This window comes from Protopterus annectens, chromosome 5.part1, assembly GCF_019279795.1.
Source record: "Protopterus annectens isolate FY-2018-M chromosome 5.part1, PAN1.0, whole genome shotgun sequence".
NCBI lineage: Eukaryota > Metazoa > Chordata > Ceratodontiformes > Protopteridae > Protopterus > Protopterus annectens.
The window spans coordinates 309,629,428-309,653,896 of record NC_056736.1 but is presented as its reverse complement, the minus strand read 5'-3'; the positions used below and the strand labels follow the sequence as shown (position 1 = coordinate 309,653,896).

At 41.1% G+C, this 24,469-nt stretch overlaps 1 protein-coding gene across 2 annotated transcripts in view; it reads right to left on the bottom strand.

Moving 5' to 3' along the window:
- The window catches only part of UGGT2 (UDP-glucose glycoprotein glucosyltransferase 2), a 4,352,373-nt gene that overhangs the window by 121,865 nt on the left and 4,206,039 nt on the right, over window positions 1-24,469 (bottom strand). For both annotated transcript variants that reach the window (XM_044072987.1, XM_044072988.1), the window contains one exon: window positions 5,088-5,235. In XM_044072987.1, the coding sequence (XP_043928922.1) occupies window positions 5,088-5,235 (148 nt within the window). The remainder of the gene's footprint in view (window positions 1-5,087; window positions 5,236-24,469) is intronic.

Genomic DNA, 24,469 nt, shown 5'->3' with positions numbered 1-24,469 from the left:
GCTTGAAGAAAGATGGTCAACACCCAGGTAAATAATGCACTGAGTGTGGCCATCCGCTGGGGACAGCTTATGGCCACACTCGGAGCATTTAGAACATATAGTTTTTGGGCCTTCAGACATTTTGAAGAAAAGGAAAAGAACAGGCCCACACACATACACCTTCACACACAGACAGAGGGGAGGGGGAATTAACTTTTAACTAGACTAAGAAACTTTAAACTACCCAAAAAGTACCAAGGGAGAGACGGGAACCACACACACACAGTTCAGAAAACTTTCTGACAGAAGAAAAATGTAAAAAACTTTAAACTCACAACACCCATACTAGGAGCTCATTCTAAGATGCTTAAAGAAGCCGCGGCAAACAAGATTTGAGGACTAGAGGGAGGTAGCAGGGTATTATGGGTAGGGGGAGGAGCTTGGAGCTCAGATCTTTGGCTAGGAATGCTGCCGGCTCGGATCGAATCGGACCCGATACCCACAGGTTGCTGATCAAATGAAGTTAACTACTTCAGATATCTGAATATCTTGGAGGTAGTCTCTAGGCAGCCACCTCTATATTAACTCATTTGGTTGAAGTGCCCCATTATTCAGTCACTAGAGCCTTCCCCATCTCACTAAGTGTGCATCACACTGTAATATGATTTTTGATATTCTGCAGGTCTCAGGTAAATGGTGGCAAAAATGCTTATATTACCTTGAGAACTTCAAATCTGCCCAGCCCCTAGGTTTACAAACAGACTGCAGTGTTGCTGAATCAATTACACAGTGCATACTATTCCCGTCTTCGCAGAGACTGTGAATTTGTTCAACATCTTTTGCTGCCATCTGTCCCAGTGGCTTTCCCTCAAAGTCCTTCTGCATTGAATGACTGCTGAGGCTGTGCTCAACTAACCAATAAGCTTAAAAGAATATACCCATTTTACTTAAAGATCTCAAACAAGCTCAAATGGCAATCACCTGTGGATTTTTTATCATAAGCATATGGATGAATGCATATAATTCTCAACTTCAACTTTATTAAGGTGGTTTATAAGTAAAACAGTGGTAACAATAACCATTTTAATTAAACTGGCATAAAGTACGGTTATTGTCACCATATTTAAACTGGCATAGAGTAAAATTAAATTAAAAACATGGAACAAATATATGAAAATCACAAAATAATTTAAAGCATTAAAATGAAATGCTAAATAAGCATGGCACAACCCAGTGGATGTTTAAAACTAAATGTATTCCAAACAAGACAGCTAAATTGCTGTAAGATGGATAAAGTATTACTGTCTATATCTACACTGCTAATTCTACCATTAGCTGCTGAGATACTACAACCACATATACAGGCTTGTCCTCCCTAACCACAAAACCTTATAATAATAATTCAATCTTCAAAGTAAACCTAACTTACTTCCTCCTAAACCAGTAAGAAATTACATTAACAGTGTTTTGATCCACAAAATCCTACATACTCATACCCTCATTTTCTATAGAGATATGAAACTTTCATATTACAATATGATGCACACATACTGAGAAAAGGACTGATTAATCCCACACTTCCACCAACCAAGTTAACAGTTTTTGAGACTGCCTCCAAGCTACTCAGATTTTAGGGACACCCATTAGTTTCTAATTGTGTGTGTAAATGGAACTCCTTTTCATAAAAAAATCACCCCTCTAGTATGTCTACCTACAAACAAGCAAGGATCTAATGGCCATTCAGCCACTTTGGTTTTAGGATATGAAACACACTCTTGCACTCTCAGAAAACTAGATTGCACTTACATCTATTACTTTCAAGACCTCCTTGAAATCACATCTTTGGCTGACATCACCCTGTACATATCTTCTAAGTGACTTCTTTGAATCAGTTTGAGCCTTCCTTTCTTTTCATCTCTTTCCAACTACATCCTGTTTCCACTACCACACTACTATTTACTTGCACAACACTAACAAATGGATTTCCCCTACATGGCACCCTCTTTACTTGCTTTAATTTGTCAGTACCCTTTTGCATTTGTGCTGCCTCTACTGTTACACATCTACTCACATCAAGCCAATGTTGTTGAGTTGCCCAGTGCTGTTACATCTTGTTCAATACCATAGAGCTATGCTATCTTTCTGTCATTTAAAACAATATGTTGATCCATTATTTGCCAGAAATCATTCGTAACCTAAATTTCTTCTTTTTTAAACAAAGAACATCTTTATTAAATTATCACTTATGCAACAAGCAATCATACATTTACATAAATGAAATCAAGCCACTGACATTATTTTAGATGCAAACATTTTACATCACTTATAATCTAACCAGTCATTTATTGTCAGTCAAACATTACACAGCTCATTCAAATCCTGTCTTCTTTTAAACCTTATTCTTCCTCCAAAACATTATTCTGCATGTACTGTTCCCACAATTCCTATTCTTTCTATGTAATTTGCTCATACCCTTTCTAAAGATTCCATTCCCAGTTGTTTTATCTGTTATTATATTCACTACTTCTAGTACAGTTGGTGTAGACTCTGATTTCCAAGGGTCACTTGAAAAACTAGCTTGAGTTTCTGGGGGGTGCGGGGGGTAATTAATATGTGATGCCCCTGCACTGGCCCAGTAATCAAGGAGCCTCAATCCTCACCACTAGCACGAGTGAGGGACGTGCACACTGGGAGGATGAGAAGTACACACACAGTAAAATACAATTTCCCTTAAGAGCACACAGAGATCACAGTCAGTCTGGGTCTGGTTTCCCTCACTTTATCCAGATCACCAATAAGACTCTCCACTGGCACAGCTACAGTGTTAAGATCTCAGCCGAGTGGTCAAGCCAAAACCTCCAGCACCCTCTCTGTCCAACCAGTGCTTTGTGTCCCTGCCCAAGTAGCTGACACACACACACACACACACACACACACACACACACACACACACACACACACACACACACACACACACACACACACACACTCACTTTGAGATTTGATTTATATACAAACACAGACACTCCTGGGGAAGGCTGGCACAGATTCACTAGCTATGCCCCCTTCTGCCCAGACTATAAGGTAGTACCAGCTGCCACCAATCACTCTTATTCACTACTATAAGGCACTTCCCAAAGGGGTGACCAATTCTACTGTGTAATGTTACTATTATCTAAATGGTAAGCGTGTCCAAGACTTGTAAGGCTATTTAAGAGTGGCCTATACATTGTCACCAAATAGATGCAAGTACTCAAAGAGCTTAAATATCTCTAAACAAACCAGCCACGATTAAAAGGTTTAAATATATTTAATAAAAATAATAAAATAATAAGACAATTTTCAATAACTCAACACAGTGACAACAGAGTTCAGAATCACAGGAAATATTTTAAAACAACATTCCGGGACAGTCTCACATAGATACAGAAAACATTTAAACTAATCTTATTAAGTTCCTATCTATCTCTAAGAGAAATCACTGTAATCTACGTCTTAATTACAGAGCAAAGCAAATGCAGGTGAGAAGTGCTGAAGATGGATGTTTCAGGTCCAAAGACAAATACAAAATGCACAGACTCACTCTCTGAGATAGCTTTTAAGTTACTATAAAACATTTCTACTGGGTTATCTCAGATTACATTATTCTTTGTCACTTCTGTGTCAAAAATACTTATTTTTTAGATGTTTGCCTGGAACAGGAAGTCGAAAAACAGTTAAACACTTTTACCTTTGAAACCTGTAATTATTTCTGTTTCGAGACAACAGAATGAATTTCTAGCTGCAGACATTCTGTCTCCTAGCTGAGATAAACACCATTGTAAACAATTCACTTATTTTCTTAAGAGTTTGCAAGTTAACTCTGTTCTTTTCCAGTAGGGTACACTGTGGTTACATTTTGAAGCTCAGCACACAACATACAGTTTAACACACACTTCTGCACCAGCAGTTTAATAAACACATAGTTCTCTTACATTTATAAGACAAACCTATGGATTGCATTAATATTCACAAATGAGCTGGAATTATTTACAAAATTCTAGCTAGCTGGGCTGGCAGCCTTCACACTTAGTTACACCAATTTGCTCATCCAGTACTTCTGATAGCGCAGTCTACAGGGAATTCATAAAGTCTGTCAACTCATTACACTTCCCAAAATATGTCCCCATTTACCTCTTTCTTCCCCATCACACCTCCAACATTTGCAATGACAAATTCTTTGAAGTCTACTTGGGGTATAACAAAACCTATGCAAACACTTCCAAGAAAAGATCCTTAATCTTCTAGACTTTGTTGCACATCTGGGAGCCATACATATACTCCTCATTTTTTCTTTGTGAATTGCTTAGCCAATCTCATTTCTCAATCCTTTTAAATCTCCTCTAATTGATTCTTATAGTTATCAAAGAATATTTTATATGTCCTACTACTTATCCATTTTTAACAACAGATTCTAATAAAAACTTTACCAGTGCTGCTGTTTCACTTAGGATCCCCCTGTTTTTTTCTCTTTGCTGATATTCTGATACCAATCCTCGATAGTGAAAACAATCTCTAGCTTGCAGTCCAAATACATTCTTGGTCTCTTCCTATTCTATTACCTTTCCCTGTCTAATTATTTGCTCCCGATACCTTGGGTTCCTTTGCCAGTTTTCTCCAGTAAATTCCAGCCCCATCTATCCTTTTGTTTGTCTCCCTAATTGCTGTTATCCCTTTTGGGAGAATCTCCTTTCTCCATGAACCTTCATTTTTTTCTTATCTGTATCCACCTATATCCTGCTTCTACTACCACAATACTATTTAGCTGACCAGCTCTAACTTACAAATATTGTCCCTTATATGGGGTCAGTCCTGGAAGCAGTCCACGTCTGTCTACAAGGGTCTCTTCAGTTAAAAGAAATGAATGAAAGTACAAATAATACCAGAATCATGTGATGTATGTTGTATGTGGTGATGGTCAGCTTCTTTACTCTAAACACATATCAAGTTAAAGGTGATATGACATTAACTTATGCTGCTAAACTATTTCTGCTACATTCTCTTTTAATGAATTGTTCAAAGATGAGATTGAAGTGTTAAAAGTATTTTTTTACTAAACAATTTCTTACCTGTGTCAACTGAAGGCTCTGTTATATTTCTCTCTTGTTCTTCATCTTCCTTTAAAAACTGTTTTAGTTCACTGTCGTACTCTACCCATTCAGGCACTATCCGAACAGCGGCTTCTAACTTGGGTTCTTTGGTCTTTGGGTTATTGCACTACAAGTTAAGAAAAAGATAAGATTAAAAAAAAACATCATAAGTGTGAACAGCTGCTTATATATTGTTCTTTTGGGGTCATACCCATGATGTATTTAGTATATTTTCGTGCACCACCCTATATAACAACATGAATGCACATAATCAATAAATAAAACTGGCAGCTTACATTATGGCAGAAGGGAAGATATACATTCCAGCTGTGCAGTACCTGATTCTAATTTCTGACCACAGGCACAAAGCACACAGAATGGATGTGTGGAAGGGACTAACTGTAGACTACGTATTATATATGTATCATCATTATCAAACAATTTTATTCATGAAATTTTCAAAAGCAGAGAATTGTTAATATGTTATACTTTTTAAAAATAGGTCCCACATGTACAGGAAAAAAAAAGTACTTTCTATAATTAAACTGTAAATTCCAGCTAGGTGTATAATTAAGAAACCTAGCTATCACAGGAAGAAGTAACATGAATAGTGAAAGATGATCTTGGTGTAATTACATGACAAAAAAAAATAGAACAAAAGAAGAGTTAATAAGACACACATTCATATGAACCAAGCCAAAACACACAAGTGATTGACATGAAATGGAAAATGAAAAATATAGTGTCTACAAGTGAATGTGCACAAGGAATCTTCATGGTGATCCTAATTCATTGTGTAAACTCAATGTTCATAACACTGCTCATGGGTGAATAATATGGCAACTGTCCTGAAGGGCTATTTTAAGCCTAGCCAATAACGCAAGATTAGAATGAAACCTTGTGTTATGAGGTAAAGGCCACAAACATTATGCCATACCCACCACTATTAACAACAGCTGCATACAGACATACTGGACCATGCCCTGGTACCTGTTCTTATTTTACTAAGTAGAGTAGGTTCACTTACTTGGTGACAAAATCAGACTATGTGTAAAAATCAGTGAGTACCGAAGCACAGTAACATAGAAATTAAAAAAAGTGTGCTTTTTATTAAAGATGGGAAACTCAAAAAAAAAACACAAACACTTTATATAGAGCAATTTAGGGGTTGAGGACATAGACAAGCTATGTATAGCAATACAGAGTGAGTTCTCCATAAGAACAGGCTTTTGAATGACACACACAAGCAATTTTACTCAAAAATGTATAGAAAACTAATGAATTAACAAACATAAAATTATTTGAACACGTAAATAACTTCAACTAATATAGTTTTTCCTATAACTACAGACAATTTACTGATGCATACAACAAGTTACTTAAAATTAGACTACTGCAGTTAAAGGGAAAAAGAAACAATTTATACAAATATCTCATGTACATAACTAATTTATACAGAGCATATCTACAGTACATTGACATCCTGCACAGGATTAGTTCTTTGTCTGACATCCACTAAGTATAGGAACAGGTAGCAACCCCCAACTCCAGAATCTGAACAGGATAAACCAGGTATCAGAGAACGAATGACCATAGAATGATTTCTCCATAAACATAGGATACCTAATGATAAAAGAAAGAAACAACATACAGCTGTTGATGCACACACAGCTTTATTTAGAACCAATACAAGGGTAATTTTTCCAAATTAAGAATTAATTTACTGATTCTGTGAGTGATCGAGTATACAATGTGATTCACTTATTTACTTGCATTTGATAACCTGGAAAATTGAAATGGGTAAAGAGGTACAGGGAATAAAGCACCATGAGTTAAGATGTATACAGAGTAAGAATACTTATTTTCAGTCTGCAGTATCTCAGATGATTTATCTTACTTCACAGCATACTGATATCAGAGAGCCTACCTAAGTAGCAGGGGTGTTGGAATCACAGCACCAACATCAGGGGGCTGCAGGGGACAAACCACTGCTACAAAAATACTTTTTATCATGTTACTGTGAATTTTGCTGCTTTCTGTTTGCATGACAAATTGCACTTTGGCATTTAAACCTTCTATTGTTGAGCATCTGAGCATTCATTTTAATCATAAAGCCAGTAAAAACAGTATAAACAGGTTATATAACATGAAAACAGTAAACAAAATGTAAATGGTATTCATAAATTACATAAGGATATACAAGTATAAGTAGGTTAAGTAATATTAAAATTATTAGTTACATAAACCTTTGAAGATACATAAATTTGTGTTTGTGTGTGTGTGTGTGTGTGTATATACGTATACATGTGTGTGCTAGAGACAGCAAATTTTTGAAATGATGGTGAGAGCCATAACTCACAGGTTTTCTTTGATTAGTCTTTTCAGTTTCTCTGTGTATGCCCACAGTGTCCAAAGGATGGCAAGCAGTAGGCTTTGCAAATGACTTTCAAGCTGCTGCCTGCAATCTAATCATGGCCCCCCCACTGCCTTGTAGATAGCTCCTCAATGTAATTCACAGTCTCCACCAAGCATTCTGCTATGGAGTATGTGCCCAGACATCCATTCCCTAACCTTCAAGGAAAAGCAAGCAATCTTAAGCCTTGCCAGTCCGTTCCTCTCCAACGCCAGCTCGAACAGGCACCAGAGCTGCAAGCTGAATTCAGGCCACCTTGGTCACAGTCAGGGCTTTATCTACCTGTGTCAGTAGAACTGTCAGAAAGAAACAGTACTACTGTTGTTGAGTATTGCTGAACACAGTTAGTAAATGTTAGTAAAGCTGTTCTGTATTACATCATTTGTAGAAACGATATTATGTTAATGCAAAAGTTGGTTTGGTACTCAAAGTGTAGAAAACAGTGTGTATGAATTTAACATTCTAGCACTTTGGACAGTGGAAATAGCTGTGTGACAGGCCTATCAATGCACAGTTTGGATGATATCTCACCACTGTGGTAGGGGACAATGCAAGATGTTTACCAAATTAAGGGTATACATGCTTCTGATATGGATGTGTTAATCAGTGCTGGTAAGTATTCAAATGAATCAGCAACTTGACTAACATATTCTAAATGTAGGTTATCTGTGGCTGGTTAGGTATTCTTCAGTTTGTAAAGTAATTTTTGATACGGTAAGCTGAATGAACACTATGTGAGGGATTTGTAATGTTTCTATCTGAATGAGACAATGGTGGGACTGACTGCATATTTTGTATAAGTCTTAACTGAATTTACATGCAGTACTGTGAGCTGAATAATTTGGGAGACAGTACAGCTGTGTTTTGTTGGGGTCAAGTGCGGTATTAATGTACAGCTCAAGGATTTGGTGACATAAAACTGTTCAAACTGTCTATAAAGAGTATATAAAGCAAACTGGACATAACCATTAAAGTGATTACTGGTAAAAGACATTTTTACACATTGTGAGAACATTATAAACAATAATGGTGGAACATCAGCCGAGTAATCTAATTAACAGACACATCACTTTCCTATCCTTTCTGTATAAAGGTTAATCTGATGCAAGTGGAGGATAAACAAACCTGGAACTTGTACCAAAAAAACAGAACTTCACTGATAATGTCTCTACAATTATGACAGCAAACACCAAAATGTCTGGGTTACTGAGCAGTTCAGTAGCACCAGTAAAGCTGAAATAAAAATTATTTATAAAAACTGGTTAGGCACAGAAAAACTACTTGGACCCAGCCCCCCTCAAAAATGTAACTAACTTTTACAGGAGAAACCAAAGGCAGAATGACTTTATTGCAGCATTACACAGATAATCAATCCATCTGAGCAAAGCTTTCTTGTTATCCCTGTGTATGCATGGGTTTTCAAGTGGTTTCCAGCTTTGTCCCATATCCCAAAGCCAAATGAGTAGGTGAACTGCAAATATTTAAAGTGTGTGTGTGTGTGTGTGTGTGTGTGTGTGTGTGTGTGTGTGTGTGTGTGTGTGTGTGTGTGTGTGTGTGTGTGTGTCCATGAACATGTGGTTACATTCTGCAATGGATTGGAGTCACATCCAGGATTACGGGCTAGTTCATGCCTTACATCTATTGCATCTTGGATAGCTTTTAACTTTCCTAGACTGTGAAGCAGAAAGGGAATATGTCTCTATGAATAACAAACTGATTTACATTACTGCAGTCATTATTTCCTTCACTTTCATGCCAATCAAACCTCAGAGGGTTATAAAGAAGGGTGGTGGTGTGGTGATGAGACATGCGGTTTGTGAAAGCAATGCTGAATGAAAATTGATATAGCCAGTCAGGTGCAATACATGTATCTGACAGGAAGAAGAAACTGGATCTACTTTTTTAAACCAAAAATCAACTGTTTGGATTTCACAACTGTTTACGGATTGCTTGACTCATGCTATACTTGCAATCAGCAGCATTTTTTTAGTGTTTTTGCATGCTTTACAACTTACAAGCCTCCCCTAAACCCCCTAAAATAATGGCACTGCCCCACATCACTGATCTATACACTGCTTACAAGGTTGTACAGCTCAGAGCAAGTACACCTACAGTTGTATATTTACAGGCACACTCTATATATCTGAGTGTCTTACACTGGAATAAAGGCAAGTGTTCGGCTGCAAGCAGCTCAGTAGCAAATAAGTAAAAGATAACCACTGAAACTACATGTCAGGGTATCAGTGTATGTGTCTGTAGTACAGGACAACAAGTCTGGGATTTCTGAAGATGAACCAAGCCAGAGCCAATACAAGGGACTGGACTGGCTGTTAGAGCCCACTAACAGCTGAGACAGAGCAGACAGTAAAACATGGGGAAGAAAACTTTAATAAACATGACATTAGTACACAGTACATGAGCTTCACTCTATGTGCAGTAATAGAAATGTTACTTTGGCTGGGAAAAGATGTTTGTTTCTAGTCTGATGCATTTAGTGCACGTTAGTTTCACCAGGTCTTACAAGCAATGGTCAAAACTGCTACCATGTAAAAATTTGTCATAAGACCAGATCATGACAGGAAAAGTCTTTTGAAACACAATATTTGTTAACTGTATATAGGAGCTCTTCCACCCAATGCAGCTTAAAAAATCAGGACATCTAATAACCTACTTGGGTACAAAGTACAAATATACAGACTCATTAGAATATGACCCTTCTGAGAGGGTATAAAGTACAATTAATGTAAGTTCTACTTACTTGTGACAGTAGATGCGCATAGAACACATTGTCTTACTGGCATTTGGGTAGCAGTGCCCTACTACCCTCCCTCTGGCAGTCTGTCAAATCTCAAAAGTCCTCTCATTGCCTGTCTGTTAGGGTGAAGAACTACTCACCTGGCAGGAACAGGACAGCTCTTCACACCAACAGACAGGACCCTTTCAGTTTTCTAAGGTCCAACAGGAAGAGCAAATGAAACACAAGCACTACTGTTCCATACCAAATGCCCCACACACACATACACACCAAAAAAGTCTTCTGAACCAAACTCAACAGCAACTCCTACAATCAACCATATACACTCAACAAAAAGGGGGGTGGTGGAAGGGTACTGCCAGTAAGGCAATATGCTCTGTGAACATCTACTGTCCAGGTAGGTGAAACCTAATTCAGCTATACTATGTGTAGCAAAGACTGCCTTACTAGCATATGGGTAAATTCCCAAAGCTTACCCAACCTGGGAGGAGGAAGGATAAGGATCCATGTGTACCTGGAGAAAGGCCCTCATAAAGCCTGCTCTGGATCTAGAAAGGCATCCAGTTTATAGTGGTTCATGAAGATAAGGATAGAGGACCAAGTTGCTGCCTCTAGAATACACCTCTCCTTTTGGTGAAAAGTGTCTTTACCTTCTCGGATATGCTTCACCATTGTGGATGTAACAAAAAATAATACCAGAGCAGCCCACATGCAATGAATTGCTGACAGACAGGTTGACCCTCTTTGCTCTAGAAAGGAAATAATTTCTTCAGCCTCCCTAAAGGGCTTTGTTTTGTGAAGGTAGTACCTGAGCTGCATATGTACATCTAAGGTATAAAGTAACTTCTGCCTTTATACTTAGGTTTCAGAAAGAACACAGTGAGGTTAAAAGACTGATAGAAAGTGAAGACTGTAAGCAGTTTTGGCGGAAAAAGTATAAGTGGTAAACAATCCTATCTCTGTGGAAAATCAGGTGAGGCTGTCCCAACATGAAAGCTTTATGCTCAGAAACTTGTCTTGCAGATGTCACAGCAATAAGCAAAACTATTTTCTATATTAAGAACTTAAAATCAGTGCAAACCGCAGGTTCAGAAGGTGCTAAGTTCAATTTTTCAAGAACATAGCTGAGATCTCACAAAGGAGGAATATACTTGTGAAAGGGTTTCATAAGCAATACTCCTGTCATGGATTGTTTTACCAAAAAAAGAAGAAAGAAAGAAAGAGAGGGATCCATTGGCAGACAAGAAGAGATGTCCACTAAATATGCATTAATGGATGCATACGCTAAGCCATCTTAAAGTAGCTCACACCAATATTTCAAGACTACATAGATAGTAACCACAATGGACCCTCTTTTTCCATTTAGGCACCACTTAAAAAGCCTCATCCATTTGTAAACATAATACAGGGCTTTCTGGCTTCCTCTAACGTCTACTGCACATCCTCAAGAAACAAGTGCCTAAAAGGAGTCAAGACAGAATCATCCCGGCTGTCAACAGAAGTTTCTCCACATCAGGGTGTACAAGTCACCCTGAGACTGTGTGAGCAGATCCAGCATGTGAAGAAGTCTGAGGTTATTGCCCTTGGCTAATATAAACAGGAGGAACCAAGATTGCCTGGGCCAACAGGGTGTCACCACAATGATCCTTGGCATTTCGCTTTGAGCTTTCAGCTGTACCTTGTGAATCAGTGGAAACGGTGGATATGGATACAAAAACATTCCCATCCCAAGGAATGAGAATGCGTCTGTCCTCCATGCATGGCTGCAAACATGTTTGGAACAGAATTTCTCCAGTTGTCTATTTTGAAAGGAGGTGAACAGATCTATTAGAGGTGTTCCCCACATCTGGACTATATCCTGGAACACCGCTGCTTTGAGCTGCCATTCATGCGGGTCTTCTCAGTCTGTTTATGACAATGTTCTGTTCTGATGGGATGTCTGAGGAGACAGAAACAGAGAATACTGTGCCAACTGGCACAGAGGTTAAGACCTCATATCCCCTAGCTTGATGAAATACCACATCACTATGGATGTTCATCGTGTTACCCTGCTGCAGTCATCACACTTGGGTTATCCTGCCGTCAGGCGGTCCCGCAGTCGGCCCGAATTCCAAAGTCTTGGTCCGGCATCAGTTGCTGTCGCTTCTTCCCTGACGTCAGTGCCCCAGGGGTATACAAGAGGCATCCAACGCCATTTTCTTCAGTTTTTCTTGCTGCGCGGTGCCCGAAGCAGAAGCAGTTTGCAAGTGCCGGTCGGCCGACACCTGAGATTTTCGATTTGAATTTCAGTCCGAAGTCTTCAATAAAGCTAAGTACCCCGTTGGGGAACATTTTCTTGCCTCAGTCCGATGTCAGAAAAAGTTAACAATTGCATTTCTTGTGGGAAGCAAATACCTCATAAGGACTTCCATTCCTATTGTATTCCTTGCCTAGGCCCAGACCACGACGTCACAGGTTGTCGGTTTTGCACTAGGTTTAATAAACGCACTATCAAACGCCGTTTTGACTTCGCATGTCATTACTTTGGTAGGAAATTTAATTATATCATGCCGTCGGAGCAGCCGACGACAGCAATTCATAAAAAACACAAGGATAAGGACAGGCAGCCTAGGAATAAGCCAGACCCCGAGGCTTCAGCTGGGCCTGTCGCCGGTTCTCCGGTTTTTAGTGAGGCGCCTACGCAGCCCCTGACGACCGCAGAGCTGGAACCCCAGACAGCTGCCGACTCCCAAGCGGAGTCTACTAGGCCGACGCAGCCATCTACCAACACCGGAGCAGAATTAGACACCGGTGCAGAGGAAACACCTTCGGTTGCAGAAGGTGTCTTCAGACAGACTACACTCACCATTAAATTTTATGCTAAGCTTAAAACTCCTTTAAAGCCTAAGAAAACTGTTTATCAGTCTACAGGTCAAGGCCCCATGCCTAAGAAACAGATGCTTAAGATGGCTGAAGATTTGATTTCCCTTATCAGGGGTTCCCATCCCCCTCCTGATAAAAGACCAAGACAAGAGGAGGATTATGCATCCTCTGACCAGGTTTCTCTCTCCTCAGATTCTTCTGAGGAACAGGATTACACTTTTCCACCTTATGAGGATTCCGATGCTGAAGACTCTATTCCCTCAGCATCTCCCCATGAAGACTACTCCTTTGGGGAAACATTACATACCATGAGGGAACATTTCCACTGGGAAGGCCAGGATTACTCAGATTCTAAGAAAAGGCTCTGAGAGTTCCTTTTATTATCCCAGCACAGACCTCTTGCTATCCCTCCTGTTTTAGATATTGTGGATGATGTCTACTTGGGAGTCTAGTTTAAATCCAGACTCTCTACCTCCTGCTCCAGCCAAACCAGACAGATACTACAGAGTACCTGACTCACACAAATTCCTTTATAAAAGCCCTATAGCTGACCCAGAAACCATTTCCCAGGGTCTTAAGGGAGCAAAAGCTTCTATGGTTAAAATCTTGTGCCCTGTGAAAGAAATTCCAGAGCTCTAGATAGATGGCGAAAGAAAATATACACCTCTGCAACTCTGGCTATGAGAGCATTAAATTGCCAGTTTCACATGTTGAAATGTCAACAATTTTTGATGTCTCAGTTAAAACAAAAAATGAGCACACATTCAGAACAGCCTGAATCCAAGGCCATGCAGGACCTATTCCAGGCAGCTGGACAGGTGGGCAAACATACTTTACAATCGGATTTGATTCATTGGAAGCTTCCTGTAGAGTAGCTGTTACTGGCTCTGTCATTCGTAGACATGCTTGGTTAAAAGAGCAAACCCTCCCCGACCATGTTAAAGCAAAATTATTAGATGCACCTTTACAACAAGATGTATTATTTGGTGTCAAAGCAGAAGAGGTTTTAAAGAAAATGGAGGATAAGGCTAAATCTATGCAAACGGTCAAGGATTTCTTGCAGGTACAACCCATTCGCTTCAGCAGAAATTGACCAACAAAAAATTGGTCCTTTCCAGCTTCAGACAGATCACAGAGGGGCAAATACAGATGCCCAAGGGGCAGAGGTCAGTCACAGGGCCCTTACAAACCTCACCAATGGGGTTCTGCTACCCAGAAAGGAGGAGAAGACAGGCCCCAAGCTAGCAGAACTACCAAGCAAATCTCTCCTGGCAACACCCTTGGGAGGAAAACTAGCAATTTTTTGCAGACAACTGGCACATCATCACAAAAGACAAACAGGTTCTAGACATTGTCTCTCACGGATACAGATTCCACTTTCATACCTTACCAAGGATCAAAGGAATGCCAAACCTGCCACCAAATCAATGGACAGAGGCACAAAAACAAATTGCAGCTCTCATGAACATGAGAGCCATTCAACAGGTACCTTCACAGGAGCAAGGACAAGGATTTTACTCAAGACTCTTCCTAGTTCCAAGAAAGGACAAAGCATGGAGACCCATTCTGGATCTTTCAATTCTGAACACCTATCTGCAAGTGCCAAAATTCAAGATGCTAACACTACAGCAGCTTCTTCCCATGCTGGGCAAGAATGCTTGGCTAGTCACTTTGGACCTCAAGGAGGCATACCTGCATGTCCCTATCAGACAAAATTGCAGAAGATACCTCCGCTTCATTGCAGGTTCAACGCATTATCAATTCTCTGCACTGCCCTTTGGCTTATCTACTGCGCCCAGGGTCTTCACAAAATGCCTGGCACCAGTAACTGCATACTGCAGACACAGAGGAATTCAAATAAATCCATACCTGGACGACTGTCTTATTGAAGCAGAAAGCAAGGACATTCTTTTACAGCATCTGGCATTTGTCAAACGCCTTCTAAGTTGCCTAGGGTACACAGTAAATGAAAAGAAATCAAAACTAGCGCCCTCACAAAACATAATATTCCTGGGTGCCAGCTTGAATACAATGGCCCAGATGGCTTATCTCACGCCAGACAAATGACGACAGCTGTTTCAATATTTCAAAATAATGGCAACAAAGACCCAACTCCCTGCAAGAAACATTTTGCAGGCCTTGGGATTCATGGCATCTTGCATACTACTAATACCATTTGCAAAACTGCATATGAGGAAATTACAATGGTACCTGAAAAGTGTATGGACTCAGCACAGCCACAGCTTGGAAACAAGGATTCCATTCATCCCCTGTCTTCAACAGGAGTTTCTATGGTGGGCACAGGCATGTCACCTCAACAAGGGTCAGCCTTTCGCCTTACCCACAGCCAGGCAGACTATGACAACGGATGCATCGAACTATGCCTGGGGAGCACACATGGCAGGACAGTGCATTCAGGGCAAATGGACTACAGATCAGAGACACCTGCATATCAATCAAAAAGAAATGCTAGCAGTGCAGAATGCCCTAACAGCTTTCAAGGACCTTCTACACCCAGGACATCTACTAATAAGGACAGACAACACCACAGTTATGTGGTACATAAACAAGCAAGGGGGCACACATTCCTACCCTCTATGCAGGCAAGCAATGACCTTGTGGAACAGTGCATTGTCTTACCAGGTTCAATTACAAGCACAATTCCTGCCAGGAAAGAAAAACACATTGGCAGACGACCTAAGCAGAAACATCATGGATCCACACGAATGGAAACTAGATCCACAAGTATTTGCAATGATAGCTCAAAAATGGGGACGCAGACATAGATCTGTTTGCAAAGCCCCCACAACCACCAACTTCAAAAATTTTGCACAAGGACCTTCCATCCACTAGCTTGGAAAGTGGGCGCCCTCTCATTCAGTTGGAAAACATTAACAGTGTATGCCTTCCCTCCATTGCCTCTTCTAGCAAAGGTACTGCTGAAAGTCAGATTAGAGAGGCCACAAATGATTCTGGTTGCACCAGACTGGCCACGCCAACATTGGTATCCAATTTTAAGGACCATGGCCCAGGGCCCACCATGGATTTTGCCACAAATTCCTCACCTGCTCACCCAGCGAGACAATCTGATTCTACACAGCCAGCTCAAGACTTTAAACCTGGCTGCATGGCAAATTACCTAAACAACCAGCCAACACCTTTATCCAAAGCTGTTATGGATGTCATTCTGGAGGCCAGGAGGCCCAGCACCAGGAAAACCTATTCAGACAAATGGAAAGATTTTATGGAACCAGGCTAAAGGCCTAAATCCCCTGGAGCCGAACATTCCTCAGATTCTACAATATTTAACTGAGATGTTACACAAAGGAATTTCCTTTACATCTATTAAGATCCACGCCTCAGCAATTTCAGCTCATTACAGCACGGATCCTCCTTTATTTTCACATCCACTCCTAAGACAGTACCTCAGAGGGGCTAAGAACTTAAGACCACCAAGGAGAGCTCCAACACCTACTTGGGATCTCAACTTTGTCTTGGAAAAGCTTACACTGCCACCCTTTGAACCAGCTTTTTCAACTGATTTAAAATTTATTTCATGGAAAACTGCCCTACTACTAGCAATAACCTCAGCTAGAAATGTCTCAGAGCTACAGGCACTAATGGCAGTGGAACCTTTCCTCATTTTTCATCAAGACAGAGTTTCTCTACAAACTAATCATTCCTTTATGCCAAAGGTGGTATCCAGTGTGGCCCTAATCCAAACCATTCACTTGCCCTCCTTCTTCCCAAATCCCCAGAACACAGGAGAAAGACTCCTGCACTCTTTGGACATTCACAGGCAATTATGTTACTACTTGGATAAAACTAAGGCTTTCAGAAAAACTGACCAGCTTTTTGTAGCCTATGCTACAGGATCACAAGGAAAAGCTATCTCAAAACAGACCATTTCTAAATGGATAGGACATTGCATACGTTTCTGCTACACACATCATGGGAAACCAGTACCTGCTAACATTAGGTCCCACTCCACCAGGGCTACAGCTACATCAGCAGCCTTTCTCAGGGAGTGCCAACCAAGGATATTCTGGAAGCTGCTACTTGGAGTTCAGTGCACACCTTCACCAAACACTATCACTTATCTCTTTACTGTAAGACTAGAGCTGGTTTTGCCACTGCAGTTTTGCAGGGCCTACTAGCTTCTTCTAACCCTGTTTGACTCCACCTCCCCTCCTTAGCTTTGGGATTCAACCCAAGTGTGATGACTGCAGCAGGGTAACACGATGAACATAGTACAGTTTTGTAACTACCATAAATGTAGATGTTCGAATGTTCACCTGCTGCAGTCAGAAGCCCCTCCCTCCATCCCCTCTGAACTAGCTGAACTTATCTCTACCACTTTATCCTATTCTACCTCTGTGGTGTATATATATATTTTGCCTACCTTTTGGGGACACCTGACATCTGAGGCAAGAAAAACTGAAGAAAATGGCATTGGATGCCTCTTATATACCCTGGCGCGCTGGCGTCAGGGAAGAAGCGACAGCAACCGATGCCGGACCAAGACTTTGGAATTCAGGCCGACTGCGGGACCGCCTGACGGCAGGATAACCCAAGTGTGATGACTGCAGCAGGGTGAACACTCGAACATCTACATTTATGGTAGGTACAAAACTGTACTTTATGTCCTTAAGCACCATAAGAGGACCCTGAACCCAAAAGTGGTGAGGAATGTTCAAGGTGTGAAACAATGCCAATGACTCCTGGATGTTGATGTGCTTCCATGCATCCTTGGGTCCCCAATTAGCAAGCACTTGCATCCACAGTGATACAGCTCCTAGGCAAAAGTTAGATGAATCTGTCTGGGCAGACTGCATTGGCATCAAGGGCTGGAGGGGAAATCCTGGACTGATATTAACTGAACTCTACACCATTGTAATTCTTGTCTGATGAAGGGCAGCACTGGCAACTGGGATTCCAGGGAAAGAAGGTGCTGCATCCAATAATGTCAGGCATACCATTGAGTTTTTCTGATATGAAGACTGGCCAGTGGTAAAATGAGAATGACGGGTGCCAGCAGTCCAAAGATTTCTAGGAATTCTTTCATCAAGGTTATATTCTTCGAGCAGAATTCTGGAAACACCACCTGGTACAGCAGGACCTTGTCTTCAGGCAGAAAAGCTAGACTTTGTTGAAGTAGATTAAGCACCCCAGAAAGACGAGTCTTTGTGAGGACGTCAAACATTATAGTGCAGTCAGAATGAGAACTTCTCTAGTGATTCCACACATCTGGATGGAGACTCTGCACAGATCAGTAAGTCATCCAAGTATGGAAAAATGTGAATGCCCAGAATCTGACAGTAGGCCACTGCTGGAGCAAGGCATTTGGAAAACACTCCGGAGTGGTACGCATTAGGTAGCCTATCTACCACAAGAGTGGTTTCTGACCCAGAAATTGTAGTTTATTGGCCGTTTGGGCAGTTTTTCCACCTCTTTCAACTTTCTGGAATACACCAAAGGGCAATGCAGAAAACACAATAAATCTCAGATATCCCCTGAAATTATTACCTCTGGGGAAATGAAAAAAACATTCAAGGCCAGGGTCACCCTGAAGTAGTGGTCTGGAAACAGAGGAAGACTTGCCTGCAGGGTGATCATCCTGAAATCTGGGACCTTGACAAACATATTCAAAAAAAGAAAGGTCCAACACCAGTCTGCATGACTGTTGTTTTTGGGGCACCAAGAATACACTTGAGAAGAAACCTCTGTATTAGCTATAGATCTATGTGCTCTTTCGATACCAAAAGAGAATGCTTCTGGTAAATCTAAAGTTTTAGGGAGCCATGTTGTTAAAAAGAAGTAATATTGTTACCTTCAATATTTTCTGGCAGTCCAAAATCCTAATGTTATTGCGCCTAGATCTATTTTCCAGGTCATCCAGCTTTGTTTGTAAATGTGTATTTTGTTTCAGCAGAAACTCAATGTTGATTTCCTCTTCTTGTATTTTATTTTCCAGTCATTCACAGCTTCTTCTATGCCTGTCATCTGGATCTTCTGTTGTTGCAGGTCCATATGTAACAAGTCTATTTGTTTTGTAGTTTTTCTATGAAAGTGTCTATTTTAGTATCCATTTTATCCATCTTAGCAGTAAGTTGCTGGACTATAATTATCAGAGACTGAAGTTCTTTCTTGATGCTGGAGTCTTGAGAATTTGTCTTACTGGAACTCATTTCAGACTGATAAACTGACAGGAAAATTTCCAAAGTAATTTCTGACAGGAATATTATTAAGATTTCCTTTCTTTTTTAGATATAGTTCAAGAACTATATAAAACAAACATATTTAGAAAGAAAATTACTTCAAGAATTAATTTTTTAAGTAATTAATTCCTGTCAATGTAATGAAATTGGTGGAGCTGAAAAAATCTGATGCTATCCTGTGTTCATCCTTGGCCACACCCCCCAGTTCTACTTACTTTTGACAGTAGATGCGCATAGAACACATTGTCTTACTGGCATTTGGGTAGCAGTGCCCTACTACCCTCCCTCTGGCAGTCTGTCAAATCTCAAAAGTCCTCTCATTGCCTGTCTGTTAGGGTGAAGAACTACTCACCTGGCAGGACCAGGACAGCCCTTCACACCAACAGACAGGACCCTTTCAGTTTCCTAAGGTCCAACAGGAAAAGGTCCAACAGGAAGAGCAAATGAAACACAAGCACTACTGTTCCATACCAAATGCCACACTCACACATACACACCAAAAAAAGTCTTCTGAACCAAACTCAACAGCAACTCCTACAATCAACCATATACACTCAACAAAAAGGGGGGTGGTGGAAGGGTACTGCCAGTAAGGCAATATGCTCTGTGAACATCTACTGTCCAGGTAGGTGAAACCTAATTCAGCTATACTATGTGTAGCAAAGACTGCCTTACTAGCATATGGGTAAATTCCCAAAGCTTACCCAACCTGGGAGGAGGAAGGATAAGGATCCATGTGTACCTGGAGAAAGGCCCTCATAAAGCCTGCTCTGGATCTAGAAAGGCATCCAGTTTATAGTGGTTCATGAAGATAAGGATAGAGGACCAAGTTGCTGCCTCTAGAATACACCTCTCCTTTTGGTGAAAAGTGTCTTTACCTTCTCGGATATGCTTCACCATTGTGGATGTAACAAAAAATAATACCAGAGAGCAGCCCACATGCAATGAATTGCTGACAGACAGGTTGACCCTATTTGCTCTAGAAAAGGAAATAATTTCTTCAGCCTCCCTAAAGGGCTTTGTTTTGTGAAGGTAGTACCTGAGCTGCATATGTACATCTAAGGTATAAAGTAACTTCTACGCCTTATACTTAGGTTTCAGAAAGAACACAGTGAGGTTAAAAGACTGATAGAAAGTGAAGACTGTAAGCAGTTTTGGCCGGAAAAAAGTATAAGTGAGCGAAACAATCCTATCTCTGTGGAAAATCAGGTGAGGCTGTCCCAACATGAAAGCTTGCGGCTCAGAAACTTGTCTTGCAGATGTCACAGCAATAAGCAAAACTATTTTCTATATTAAGAACTTAAAATCAGTGCAAACCGCAGGTTCAGAAGGTGCTAAGTTCAATTTTTCAAGAACATAGCTGAGATCTCACAAAGGAGGACTATACTTATGAAAGGGTTTCATAAGCAATACTCCTGTCATGGATTGTTTTACCAAAAAAAGAAGAAAGAAAGAAAGAGAGGGATCCATTGGCAGACAAGAAAAGATGTCCACTAAATATGCATTAATGGATGCATACGCTAAGCCATCTTAAAGTAGCTCACACCAATATTTCAAGACTACATTGATAGTAACCACAATGGACCCTCTTTTTCCATTTAGGCACCACTTAAAAAGCCTCTTCCATTTGTAAACATAATAGAGGGCTTTCTGGCCTCCTCTAACGTCTACTGCACATCCTCAAGAAACAAGTGCCTAAAAGGAGTCAAGACAGAATCATCCCGGCTGTCAACAGAAGTTTCTCCACATCATGGTGCACAAGTCACCCTGAGACTGTGTGAGCAGATCCAGCATGTGAAGAAGTCTGAGGTTATTGCCCTTGGCTAATATAAACAGGAGGAACCAAGATTGCCTGGGCCAACAGGGTGTCACCACAATGATCCTTGGCATTTCGCTTTGAGCTTTCAGCTGTACCTTGTGAATCAGTGGAAACGGTGGATATGGATACAAAAACATTCCCATCCCAAGGAATGAGAATGTGTCTGTCCTCCAAGCATGGCTGCAAACATGTTTGGAACAGAATTTCTCCAGTTGTCTATTTTGAAAGGAGGTGAACAGATCTATTAGAGGTGTTCCCCACATCTGGACTATATCCTGGAACACCGCTGCTTTGAGCTGCCATTCATGCGGGTCTTCTCAGTCTGTTTATGACAATGTTCTGTTCTGATAGGATGCCTGAGGAGACAAACAGAGAATACTGTGCCAACTGGCACAGAGGTTAAGACCTCATATCCCCTAGTTTGATGAAATACCACATCACTATGGATGTTCATCGTGTTACCCTGCTGCAGTCATCACACTTGGGTTATCCTGCCGTTAGGCGGTCCCGCAGTCGGCCCGAATTCCAAAGTCTTGGTCCGGCATCGGTTGCTGTCGCTTCTTCCCTGACGTCAGTGCTCCAGGGGTATACAAGAGGCATCCAACACCATTTTCTTCAGTTTTTCTTGCTGCGTGGTGCCCGAAGCAGAAGCAGTTTGCAAGTGCCGGTCGGCCGACACCTGAGATTTTCGATTTCAATTTCAGTCCGAAGTCTTCAATAAAGCTAAGTACCCCATTGGGGAACATTTTCTTGCCTCAGTCCAATGTCAAAAAAAGTTAACAATTGCATTTCTTGTGGGAAGCAAATACCTCATAAGGACTTCCATTCCTATTGTATTCCTTGCCTCGGCCCAGACCACGACGTCACAGGTTGTTGGTTTTGCGCTAGGTTTAATAAACGCACTATCAAATGCCGTTTTGACTTCGCACGGCATTACTTTGGTAGGAAATTTAATTATATCATGCCATTGGAGCAGCCGACGGCCGCAATTCATAAAAAACACAAGGATAAGGACAGGCAGCCTAGGAATAAGCCAGACCCCGAGGCCTCAGCTGGGCCTGTCGCCGGTTTTTAGTGAGGCACTTACGCAGCCCCTGACGACCGCAGAGCTGGAACCCCAGACAGCTGCCGACTCCCAAGCGGAGTCTACTAGGCGACACAGCCATCTACCAACACCGGAGCAGAATTAGACACCGGTGCAGAGGAAACACCTTTGGTTGCAGAAGGTGTCTTCAGACCGACTACACTCACCATTAAATCTTATGCTAAGCTTAAAACTCCTTTAAAGCCTAAGAAAACTGTTCATCAGTCTACAGGTCAAGGCCCCATGTCTAAGAAACAGATGCTTAAGATGGCTGAAGATTTAATTTCCCTTATCAGGGGTTCCCATCCCCCTCCTGATAAAAGACCAAGACAAGAGGAGGATTATGCATCCTCTGACCAGGTTTCTCTCTCCTCAGATTCTTCTGAGGAACAGGATTACACTTTTCCACCTTATGAGGATTCTGATGCTGAAGACTCTATTCCCTCAGCATCTCCCCCTGAAGACTACTCCTTTGGGGAAACATTACATACCATGAGGGAACATTTCCACTGGGAAGGCCAGGATTACTCAGATTCTAAGAAAAGGCTCTGAGAGTTCCTTTTATTATCCCAGCACAGACCTCTTGCTATCCCTCCTGTTTTAGATATTGTGGATGATGTCTACTTGGGAGTCTAGTTTAAATCCAGACTCTCTACCTCCTGCTCCAGCCAAACCAGACAGATACTACAGAGTACCTGACTCACACAAATTCCTTTATAAAAGCCCTATAGCTGACCCAGAAACCATTTCCCAGGGTCCTAAGGGAGCAAAAGCTTCTATGGCTAAAAATCCTGTGCCCTCTGAAAGAGATTCCAGAGCCCTAGATAGATGGGGAAAGAAAATATACATCTCTGCAACTCTGGCTATGAGAGCATTAAATCGCCAGTTTCACATGTTGAAATATCAACAATTCCTGATGTCTCAGTTAAAACAAAAAATGAGCACACATTCAGAACAGCCTGAATTCAAGGAAATGCAGGATCTGTTGCATGCAGCTGAACAGGTGGGCAAGCATACTTTACAATGCGGATTTGATTCATTGGAAGCTTCCTGTAGAGTAGCTGTTACTGGCTCTGTCATTTGTAGACATGCTTGGTTAAAAGAGCAAACCCTCCCTGACCATGTTAAAGCAAAATTATTAGATGCACCTTTACAACAAGATGTATTATTTGGTGTCAAAGCAGAAGAGGTTTTAAAGAAAATGGAGGACAAGGCTAAATCTATGCAAACGGTCAAGGATTTCTTGCAGGTACAACCCATTCGCTTCAGCAGAAATTGACCAACAAAAAATTGGTCCTTTCCAGCTTCAGACAGATCACAGAAGGGCAAATACAGATGCCCAAGGGGCAGAGGTCAGTCACAGGGCCCTTACAAACCTTGCCAATGGGGTTCTGCTACCCAGAAAGGAGGAGAAGACAGGCCCCAAGCTAGCAGAACTACCAAACAAATCTCTCCTGGCAACACCCTTGGGAGGAAAACTAGCATTTTTTTGCAGACAACTGGCACATCATCACAAAAGACAAATAGGTTCTAAACATTGTCTTTCAAGGATACAGATTCCACTTTCATACCTTACCAAGGATCAAAGGAATGCCAAACCTGCCACCAAATCAATGGACAGAGGCACAAAAACAAATTGCAGCTCTCATGAACATGAGAGCCATTCAACAGGTACCTTCACAGGAGCAAGGACAAGGATTTTACTCAAGACTCTTCCTAGTTCCAAGAAAGGACAAAGCATGGAGACCCATTCTGGATCTTTCAATTCTGAACACCTATCTGCAAGTGCCAAAATTCAAGATGCTAACACTACAGCAGCTTCTTCCCATGCTGGGCAAGAATGCTTGGCTAGTCACTTTGGACCTCAAGGAGGCATACCTGCATGTCCCTATCAGACAAAGTTGCAGAAGATACCTCTGCTTCATTGCAGGTTTAATGCATTATCAATTCTCTGCACTGCCCTTTGGCTTATCTACTGCGCCCAGGGTCTTCACAAAATGCCTGGCACCAGTAATTGCATACTGCAGACAGAGAGGAATTCAAATAAATCCATACCTGGACGACTGTCTTATTCAAGCAGAAAGCAAGGACATTCTTTTACAGCATCTGGCATTTGTCAAACACCTTCTAAGTTGCCTAGGGTACACAGTAAATGAAAAGAAATCAAAACTAGCGCCCTCACAAAACATAATATTTCTGGGTGCCAGTTT